At 33.4% G+C, this 11479-nt stretch overlaps 1 protein-coding gene across 1 annotated transcript; it reads right to left on the reverse strand.

Annotated features, from left to right (window-relative positions):
* Positions 1-1002: 1002 nt before the first annotated feature.
* On the reverse strand, positions 1003-11074 carry LOC130824626 (protein phosphatase 1 regulatory inhibitor subunit PPP1R7 homolog). Its single transcript, XM_057689703.1, has 6 exons — positions 10736-11074; positions 6864-7094; positions 6517-6663; positions 6293-6435; positions 6100-6214; positions 1003-1645 (listed from the first exon to the last, which is right to left on the reverse strand). The coding sequence occupies exons 1-6, from the start codon at positions 11015-11017 to the stop codon at positions 1565-1567; spliced, it is 999 nt and encodes a 332-aa protein (XP_057545686.1). The 5' UTR covers positions 11018-11074; the 3' UTR covers positions 1003-1564.
* Positions 11075-11479: the final 405 nt, after the last annotated feature.

The following is an 11479-nucleotide window of genomic DNA, read 5'->3' on the forward strand; positions in this document are numbered from 1 at the left end:
ATGTATGAAAATTTGAAATCAATAGGTGAAAAAATAAAAAAGAATTAACAAAATAATCTAAGTTTCAAACTTATTCCAAAAGTAAGCGTGAAATTCTCAAACCTGAGGTTTGGGGCTGTTCGCAGTTACTAACTACGAATAGGTCAAAAAAAACAAAATAGTTGTTCGCAGTTAGTAACTGCGAACAGCTATTTGACCTGTTTTGACCTGTTCGCGGTTAGTAACTGCGAACAGCATGCTGCACAAAACAGGTCAAAATAGCTGTTCGCAGTTAGTAACTGCAAACAGCTTCAAACCTCAGGTTTGAGAATTTCACGCTTACTTTTGGAATAAGTTTGAAACTTAGATTATTTTTTATTTTTTTTATTTTTTTAATTATTGATTTCAAAATTTCTGAATGTATACCCTTGATCTTTACCATGTGTTCAAGTTGGTACAGTATGTCAATTTCTATATGTAAGAAATTGTTTTTGCACATGGAGATGATTGTAGAGTAGACATGTTTGAATTTAGGAATTTCATCTTAGAGTAGTTCCTAAATAAATCACATTTGCAACATAACTACATAAGGTCACTAAATTCATATATTTCTCAATTTATAGTGTATATAGGCTCAAGCTTGTTTTCAAAGAGAGGCATCATAGATATTTTCAAAACATTCGACAATGTCGTTGATTCTAACTTATTAGAGAAACTTCGTTCTCACCCACTAAAATAAATAGAAACGCAAACGATTCTATTTTGAGTAAGAACTGCATTAACAGTGTAAACAATATGATTTTCCCATCAAATTAAGTTGTTGACAGCACTTTTATAAAAATAAAATGTAGGATGTTATGTTTGTAAATCCAACTTCTTTAATACAAATAAAGCCATTGTCGGCAAATCTTACTTTAAAAACCGCTAATAAAATTTGTGGTTTAATCAGCTCTGTTTTCCCCATCAAATCTCAATCCTACGTTGACTAATATAGCACGGGAAATCAAAAATTAGTGACCTTGAAGACAGTAATTTGATTTATTTGAGCATTATTTTGAGCAAAATCCCCAACCGGAGGACGAGGGTATATTGCTAGGTGCTAAATATCAACTCCTGTTCAAGAGACTTGGCACAATAAATTGCATGAAAAGTTTCAACAGTTAATCCAAGTCACAAATAGATCCCAAACATGCAAAGGTATCGTTCAAAACTTGTCAGAAAATTAGAAAGATCAAAATAAACAATACAACACAAAAGAAGTCTTCCGATCACAGCATCATTGTAAAAATTGATGATTGAAGTAATCGGAGAAAAGGTGATGGAGCCTCAAAGTACCAGATTTTAAACATAAGAGTACTCGTTTGAACACAATGGACTTATAGTCGGCCCAATGGACGCCCATAGCTCATTACTGAAGATGGAGCTGATTGAAGGCTATTGGCTCTTTGAACCAAAAAACTATGTAGTCATGTCCTCTGCTGTGTTCCATCCACTTCGACTCCGTGGTTTACATTACCAGGATGCCAAAACTTGTATTTTCAGGATCTGCTATTAAAGTTATACACTCTCGAGTGATCAAGTCTATCTAAGCAAAAATTTGAGCGTCAATCTGCTGGATATTGGGGAAGACCTCTCTCAAAGTGGCTGTGTAGTTAGGAGAGTTTGCCTGGTAGGTAACAGAAAGAAGTTAAGCAATTGTTGCACTTTGCACAAGTTTTAAGAGATAAAACAATGTAGTCACAATTAAAAAAAAATGCAGACTTCATATCACCAACAATCTTAGACGGTACGGTATCAGCAAAGTAATAAATAGTTCAATACATGTTTTTTTGTCGATATTCTACTAATTGTTTCTATTGGAAGTGCAGGAGTTTTATTTGAACTAGATGGGCTAGCTAGCATACTTGATATAGTAAATGAAATTGTAGCATATTGAGTTTTGTTACTGCTCCTATATCCATTCTTAGTCTCAAAGTCCAGGTAAAGGAGTGTAGCGATACATAAAAACCAGCATAAACTATATCACATTTTATTACATAAAAACAGTGACAAAAATGCAAGTAATTCTAGGTCATCACCTAAAAACGGAGCACCAAATTGCCCGAATATGGTGTTAAATGCATAAGAACATTACGCTTCATCTTCAAGACCAATGTGTTACTTTAAGTATGCAAGAGATGCGAGATCGTCATTTAAAAGCATCTTCTAAATGTGGTATTATTATGTTTTACAGATAAAGCCCTAAAGGACCAATTAAATCTAGGCTAAGATTAACATGTTGTAATGTTGAAGCTCTTTAAGGAAGTACTTAATGTTGATAGATGTTATCATAAAATGTAAGATCAACATTCACATTCATAAGAAAAAGGAAAACATGCAAATTGTGGTATTCAAGAAAGAAAAGAGAAGTGGAGTTAGTATCGTAAGAGATAAATGATTAGTCAATGATATGGCAAGAGGTGTGTTCTGTAAATGATAGAATTGTTTCGGAGAAACTTGTTTGTAGAAGAAAAATATGAAATATTATGATGAAGCACTCAAGAAAAATTGAGATAAGTTGTATATTAGTGGTTACTTGGACAATAATGTTGGGCAGACACATTCATATTGGAGTTGGATCCATGCAAAGTGGTTTGAAAGTATCCAAAAGGTTTGGATATGAAACGATAAATGAGGAAGGAAAATCAATTTGGTTTGGCATAGCATATGAATTATTAGTACTTAACACGTGGTATAAAAACTAGAAAAAAAAACTATCTGGTCACATGCATAAAGTAGAGAACAAAATCGATTACTTGACTATGAAGAATGATAGAGGATGAAAATAACTATTAATGTTATATGAAATGGATCAGTGTCACATAATTCAGTTATTTCCCGGTAAACCGCAAATGAAAAAAAGAAATTTGTGGTCAGTTTTGGGCTAATTTTGGGTAAATTTGAGCGAATCATGAATTTAAAAAGTGAATTATGTTATAATGAAATGGATCAATGCTCTCTAGTTTGCATTTGTTGTAGTTATCTGTTAGAGGGGCTGCTTCTTTTCCTTTGTTCTTGTACATCTGGTTTTGTTGGGAGAAATAATTTTTTTACCAAAAACAAGATAGAAACTACGGGTTATGTGTTTTTGTCCAATACAAACTCCTAAAAAATAAAATCCAAAGACAAGAAAGAATGATGGCCGAAGAGAAAAGCAAAGATCGCTTAAAAAAATTTGTTAATGCAGCCACTGATGAAACTGATTGGAAAAATGAAGAATGCAAATTCAACTTTAGACAAAAAATGTGCCGCTAAGAGCATTCTAGGGGAAGCAAAGTTGTTCAAAGAATGACATGGGGGAACAAAGAATACATCTTGATGAAACAGAGAACTTATGGGACAAACAAACAAAGTGACGGTAAAAGAAGCTTCGAAGAAAATAAAGCAAAAGAATGCATTTTGATATCTTCATTGTATTCCTATTCACACTTAGAAAAGTTTCTTATAAAAGATACGTTGAATTGGTTAACCTACCTATTCAAACATAAATGTTACATATAAAATTTCAAGGCAATGCTCTCAAATGGAGAATTATGACGGACACATTATAAGATTGAGGTGTATCACTAAAAGTTAAAGGTAAAATTGAGTGGAATGCATTAGACTTGCCCTATTATATGGGCCCTAATGTTGGGATTTCAGAAGAGATCGTTGTGGAAAGCTGGGAGTAACCGGGATGATAGATAAATTAAAATGGATGAATAAACCTACCCTAAAAGATACATTTTGATATAAAGAATAAGAAAGCCTTGGAGTTGAAATACTGAAAAAATAAATGAAAATAATCATTTACGTTGGCTTATCCTTTTGCAAAAAAGACCGAAAATCATTTTCTATGGACTTGTGTTTTCTGTGTTGCATTTCATTTCTATGTATGCAAGACTTCCTGCGTTTATAATCAAACAACAAAACACCAGAAACACTGACTTCAATAAAAAAAAAAAGGCTCAAAACATTCCATGTCAGGAGGAACAATGATACATTTACAAGACTTCCTATATGCAAGCAACTCCTTGAAACAGTCCGTTTAATAGGTTGGCCAAGTGATTAAAGTTTTCCCTTTAAAGGGTTCAATTCTCACCATATACAGAATAATCAACTTCCTTTCCACCCTCTTTCCTGTAAGGGGATATCCACACCCCGAAATAAAAAAGGGTCAAACAGAAGAAAGGGATAACCAATTAATACCAAATGTTGGTAGAATAATTGAGGAACGTTTGACAAAGCAAAACTTGTTTGTCAGCTTAAGGTCCTGATTTATATCCAAAGGATAGAGAATACAACTTGGTGTTTTCCATCCTTTTCCATGTTTCAAAGCAGTAGCTTGGGATGGTATCCATATCATCTACTATATACCCAAGATTCAGAACAATTTATTATCATAAACAAAAAGACAGGGACGCAAACTTCAAACATGTCTACTATACAATCCTCTCCATGTTCAAAACATTGGTTCGAGAACATTCAAAAAATCAAGATAATTTTGGGTTCAATAATTAAACCAGCAAACAATTCTGAACATCTGCAAACCAATTTTAAAATTAAATTTTTAAATAACTAAATAATTTGCTAATTAGAAAAATAAACCAATTAAAAGAGACATAAAATCTTTCATAAAACACAGCTTTTTTATCTCAAAACATATCATATTAGAAAGTCAATCCATTAGGCCAACTATATACTGATTCAATCCATCAATTGTCAAACCAATATATTGACATAGAAAATTCAAGCAAATTACAATGCAACAAAAATTCCAACAAGAACCCAAATCCACTATACAAATAACAATCAATAAAAAAAATTACTAAATAAATCTATTAATAAACCATATCAGCCATTAATCAAGAAACAAAAAACCCACAAACCAAAATTAATTTCCAAATTGAAATGAGTACGTTCATAAGTGCAGAGTTGTGAAGACTAAAGAGGGAAAAAAAGCCATAAATCAAAATTAATTTCAAATCGAAGCAAGTACTTCCATTACTTTAGAGTTGTGAAGACTAAAGAGAGAGAAAACGTTAAACTGCTTTTTAAATATCTGGCAACGAAGAGATTTGAACGGAGAAAGATGAGGAGATTAGGATTTGAGAGAGGTTAGAGGTGAGAAATTGGGGTTTCAAACTAAGAGGAGGAAGAAAGAAAATTAAGGTTTGTGTGAGGAACAAGAACTAAAAGTTTGGGCAAGTTGGAAATTAAAAACATTTATTCGGGATCGGCCCTGCGGGGTGGCACTGCTTGCCTACCCCAAGAGCTGGGACTGGATCTAAATTAGAGACAAACGACAAAGATCAAGTAGTTTACCGGTAAATGGCTAGACAGTTTAGCTGTCATAATATACAACTTCTTTCATTCTTGGTTTCAAGAAAAAAAAAAGTCAAATTGCATGATCTATAAAAAGTCAAATTCCATGATCTATAAAAAGAAGAATAGCATGTCGCTATAGACTATCCCGAGCCCCACCTATCAATGTTCTGCATTTGAAGATGAACATAAGAGGAAGTAATCGATCCACTTTCTCCAGATAAAATGAAGACAAGAAATAAAATGGAGCCAAGATTTGGTGGAGAAAGAAAATGGAGTGATAGTTTTTTATTCCCTTCCCCACAGCACATTCTAGACAATTACCTATCTGGATTCTGGTCTTATTCGATCTACATTTTCTCCTGTCATAAGTCAAAGATGAAGCCAATTCACAAGAAAAATCATGAGTAATACAGATTATAGTCCTTGTTGAATTGAGCTGCAAGCTTATTTAGTGATTTTTGGTTTGTGGACAGCGGTTCACTACTAGACCCTTCAGTTTCTTCAGGTACTTATTTCACTAGATTTTCAAAGAGGTATGAGGAGGGAAAAGGATTATTTAAAAAAAAAAAAAAAGAAAGCTTGGATATTAGTAATTCTGACTGAAGAAATAAATAAAAGCAAGCTCCCACTTTCTGGAGCTGGATTATCCAGCCCCTTCCCCTTCTGCCTATCCAAACTGTTATCAGACAATACCTAACATGCAAATTGCAAACTATGTCGGTTCATATTGTAGCACGCAAAATAGAACAAAAAGACTAAAATTGCAGTGCATACACATGGGTTATGCTCAAGATAGACGGTGGTCATTGTCTCCCTTGATCCCAAAACTGTCTCTAACAGACCCTCCAGAGAGACAATCTGGTTATCATTAAGCCATAGGTCTTCCAACCTGAAAAAAAAATATGTCAAGAAAAGAGCCAACCAACAGATACATGTAAAAAACTTTGTTAGAAGATAATCATCATACCTTGTCAGCTTTTCAATATCTTCTATTGCAGTTAACTTATTTGATGCAACATCCAAAACACGGAGATTGAACAAAGTTGATAACCCTTCCATTTTAGATATACCATTATGGCTCAAGTACAATTCTTCAAGCGCAACACATTCCTACATTTTCGTGTCACAATAGATCAGAAAACCCATAGCCTTGATAAGGAACCAAGTAAAATCTACCATTTTAAAACATACCTCAAGTCCTTTCATAGATGTCAAGCGATTGCTCTGCAAACTAAGTTTTTTAATGCGTTTCAACCCACATAAGTTAATAAACTTAATTCGATTTCGACCAAGCCACAACTCTTGTAAGTCTATTAAAGTTTCCAGGTTCTCCATTACCTGAAACAAAGGAAGTTCTAATATTAACAGACCTTTTAAATCCAGAGAAAAAAGTTGAGGAATTTATTACTATTTTAAAAAAACAATATTCATATCAATGAAAAGGGCAATTTAGGCATAATATATCTCAAATGTATTCAAACTCCAGCTTTATCCACAGTAATTAATCATATAACTGATGAAAAGCCTTGGAAACAAACCCGCAATCTATTGGAGCCAAGTTCAAGAATTTGCAACCCATGAAGATGCTCAATTTCTTCTATCTTGGTCACTTCATTTTTGGATACATAAAGTTCTTTAAGAGTGTTAGAGACCTTTGACAATCCATTTAAAGAAGGTATCTCATTGAATGATACATCAAACACCAAAAGATTCTTGAATATGCTGACATCAGGTATCTTCATAAGTTTGTTGTCTCTAAGTACCAGCTCCTGCATACCAGAATAGCAGAAACGTAAAATAATTGCCACAATCCTGAATAAGAGTTTCTGCTTATTATCATTCACATAGCATACTAGCATAGTCTCAAAAGTGAAACATGTATACTTCCAGTATTTAGATGCTTCCTCTAATTACAATTACAAATACAAGAAAAGATTTAACGGGACAAGTTAGCACTAAGTGCACACATCTAAAAGGGGAAAAAATCCATAAAAACAAGTCAAGTTCTTCTTCCCTATCTTTCTTTTGGGGTTGTCATTTAGGACTAAGGAAGGTTCTCACTTAACTGTCTAATTAGATTTTTTTTTCAGACATTGGGGTATTGTTGACATTGACAGGGAATCATGTACCCCACAACTAAATATACATTTCGACCACCTAATGAGGTTTTTCGAGAAAACGTTTTCTGGAGAATGAGGCAACCAACCAAATTATGCACATTGTTTTTATGTAATTTTTGATTTTATTAGTTAAAGTTTAGATTTAATTTTGTGAAATCTAAATTTAAACTATTTATGATTGTCAAATTTCATGTAAAGCTTTTTTTATTAATATTAGTTAAGTTTCAGTACAAGCAAGGAAGAAACAAAGTGCAAGAAGTGGCTCAATCTCATGAATTTTTCAATCTTGGGTGGTCATTAAGACTTTTTCAAGCCGCTTTTGAGTTAGATTATAGAAAAAGGCTTAGAAGGGAGGAGGAGAAAGCACAACAAATATTTTATATTAGATTGAATATGTATATCATCTTGTAACTTAACTTAAAGGGAAATACCTCTTCATCTTCTCTAGAAAAACTTAGTTCTTCATCTTTTGTATCGGGAAAGTTGGAAGCCATGGTCATTGTTATTGTAGCTTAAACTAATTCTTGAGGCCAGTTGATTGAAGCTTTTATCTACTCACTGGAGGGTCATCACAACTTTATATCTTTTGTTATTGATTGATTTCTTACTTGTTATTGCTTGATTATTGCTTGATTACCAAGGAATGCTACTAGTTCATTTGTAATATTCCAATTGTTATATCTAATTGCAATATCAAATCATTTTGTGACTATGGTCATCAAGTATTACACTAGATTCTATCTAGATGTGCATACCATAGATGATTAGAACAAGAAGAAATATAATATTTGGTTTGAACGATCACTACTTTGATGACATTATCAAACTTATTAATTATCTATTACCAAAGGTACTATTGAATCAACTTTAATCTATAGATTGGATAGCTAATCATAATTCATAAGAAGAATAGAAGATCATCATCTTAATGATAGGTGCCCAAAGGTATGCAGTTTGAGTTGTATGTTCAATATAAATGAGTATGTTGGGAGTGGAAAAGCAACTTTCCTTGAGATTTGTCTCCATTGAATTTTAGTTATAATCATCTTCATCTTTCATAGTTTCATTTAGATTGTAGATTGCATATTATTGTGTTTAGTATAGCTTTGTGACTCCAAAACCCCCATGTATTTGACTTTGTTACTTTTGATTGCAAATCCCTGATTCATTATTGCACTAAATTCAACCTAGACCCATTTTCTTGTAGATAGAACCTTACTTCCCAATCACATTTAGTTGTAAAGAGAGAGGAAGTGAATTATTTTTCGTTATGTTAAGGGCATACTTGTTGAACCTTCTTTTTATGTCCATGATATTGAGCAAGATGGGCAGATGTCAACACTGAAGTTGTCTCAACTCAAGTCCCCAATGCATGAATCTAACTTCATGCCCTAATAAGGCATTGTCTTTAGAGTCATTGTTACCTAATCCACTGAAAGTGCCATGAAATTAATGCCTTGAAGCTCGAAACTAGTTTCAATCGACCGAGACCTAACTCCTGAACTCAATCAGTGCCCAAGCTAAAACATGGGATACAAAAACAACGAGTAGATCTTGTGCACCAAACGTTAAGTGGTAATTCAAAGATATTTCCGCATAAATGTGAAGGACGTAGTGATGCTCTAATACTTGAAAATTCAAATTTCAATCTTATACAAGATTACATAGTTAGATTTTTGCATCGTAGTTTAGTATTTTTGCATTCCCATAGTCTCTTGAATGATTCATTAGAAGTCTTCAAAAAAAAAAACAAGCTTAAGCAGTCCAAAAGTCAATTCTCATTTTCAATTAGAAAAGATATCTGCGAATTTGTTCAACCCCCACGGACAACTTAAAAAGATGGTATTTTTCAGAACTAAAAGCGAGCCACCACCATTAAGATGATTTATAGATATATCACACATTCACACCCAAAAGTTGTCAATGATTTCAGAACAAGTGTTGTCTAAGGAGCAAGCCCCCCACCAATTACTAACTGAAATGAGCTAGTTTCAGGAAATTTAGGGAAAATTACAATACTAAACAACAGAAATTGGGTTTGAAATGAAAGTCTCAAAGAGGTTTAACAATGAAAAACAAAATGAAAATCAAATGCAACGATGAACACAAGTATTTATAAGGAACCTTAGATATCTCCCCCTCAAATGTAGTTTTATAATAATTAAACTCAACAATACAAGTATAATAAACCTCCCCTTATCTTGAGAACAATTCTCTTAAGATCACAAATGTTAAACAAAGTAAGAACACTCTCAAGTTTCTAACAATGTATAGCTCTCTCAACAATATTTTTGTTTTTGGTGATTTGTTCTTATGAATGAGTATCCTATTTATAGTGAGGAATACTACATTCTAGAACCCCCTCTTAATTCACCATAACTCACATTAAGATCCAATATTGACTATGAAAATAAAACATAACAATAAACATTACATTTAAGCTCTCTCTTAATGCATATTTAACATCACAATAAACCTAGCAATAAGCATAGAAATAATGCCCACTATTATTCCTAATTTAATTGCCCCACATTACACCCTTTCAATGTCCACCTCTGTTTGTTGTTTTCTCGTTGTCTTGTTCGAGCAACCCACTTCCCATGCCTTGCATTGTTCAAGGCATGGTTCCTCAACTTAATGGAGCCTCAAACGCTCCATGTTAAACACCTCATCAATCATTTCAAACCTTAATCCACTCATACTCAACACAACTTCACCATACTCCTCCAATGTACATGATAAAACATGTTCGATAATATGATTAAAGTTAATTGTCATTCATACAAGTATTGGTACTTGCACTAACAAGGTTCAAGTACAAAAAATATAGTAAAGAATTACGCAGATCACTACTTCAATAGAAATTGCAAATTGTTATTTTCCCTCTATCAATTAACATTCTAATCTTTAAGTTAATTCAAACATTCTAAAGCGACACCAAATACTGAAATTTTCCCATATCAAAATGGCATAATATAAACAATGAACTCAAATTCTACTCAAAACAAAACATTTCTATAGAAAAAAAAAAACAGAAGGAAAAGCAATTTCAAACATCAACCAATCATTCTTGTTAGTACAGCGACAGTGTAAAAATTGGCATAAATTAATTTAATTCAAAATTTAAATAATCCACACAAATTATAATCGAAGCAACTGGCTACAAACAATTCAAGCCCTAGAAATAGAAAACTTCAAACTTTATAGAATAAACAATCAAATAATCTACGATTAATTGAAAATCAATATTTTTATACAAGAAAAAAAAGGGGGGAATCCAATTTTTGTACCTCGAGACAAGAAATTGCATGAGAATGAGAGAGGCATTCAATGCCAGCATCATCAAAGAGATTTTGCCGAAGAGAAAGCTTTTTAAGATTTGAAAGAAGAGTAATCCGAGGATCCACTTGAGAAAGACGATTACAAGTCAAGTCTAACTCGACAAGACTAGGAGGCAAATCGATCGAGTCAAGGTCGTGAAGCTGGTAACTCGTTAGATCTAGAGAGGTGATCGTCTCATCTGACTCGTTGATGGAATTTGCTAGGTGTTGTTTATCGTAGGAGGAATCCATGGGAATGGAGGATGATTTTGCTTTGTTGGTAATTGGGGTTTTTCATGGTAAAAAAGGTGATTGGAATTTACAAATTCTCATGAAACATGGTCTCTCAACGAGAAAATTTGAAAAAAATAAAGATTATTTAACAATTTTATTTCAAAAATGAACTTCGTGAAAATTTTATTCCCAAAATAAGTGTCCATATATCCAAATCTAGCCTTGGTGTAAAAACGCTGTTAGTAGGGATGACAACGGGTCGGATCTGGACCGGGTCCAGGTGGACCCGGATCAAGATCCGTTTTCAAGAACAAGATCCAGATCCAGATCCGGACCCGGATCTGCGGGTCCAGTTTTGCAAGACCCAGATCCGGATCCGCGGATATTGCGGATCCAGTACCGGATCCGGGTCCAAAACGGGTCCAATATTACTGCTTTTTTTTTTTTAAATGCGTTGAGATTGCAATAAAGCGATATTTA

The sequence above is a fragment of the Amaranthus tricolor genome, chromosome 9 (genome assembly GCF_026212465.1).
Source record: "Amaranthus tricolor cultivar Red isolate AtriRed21 chromosome 9, ASM2621246v1, whole genome shotgun sequence".
NCBI lineage: Eukaryota > Viridiplantae > Streptophyta > Magnoliopsida > Caryophyllales > Amaranthaceae > Amaranthus > Amaranthus tricolor.

What these genes read in the sequence shown, in the direction of transcription:
- LOC130824626 (XM_057689703.1), bottom strand. Translation starts at nt 11,017, where the DNA reads ATGGATTCCTCCTACGATAAACAACACCTAGCAAATTCCATCAACGAG. An exon ending in ATGCAATTTCTTGTCTCGAG is followed by an intron (nt 7,095 to 10,735) that starts GTACAAAAATTG and finishes TCTGGTATGCAG; the next exon opens with GAGCTGGTACTTAGAGACAA. An exon ending in GATATTGAAAAGCTGACAAG is followed by an intron (nt 6,215 to 6,292) that starts GTATGATGATTA and finishes TTTTTTTTTCAG; the next exon opens with GTTGGAAGACCTATGGCTTA.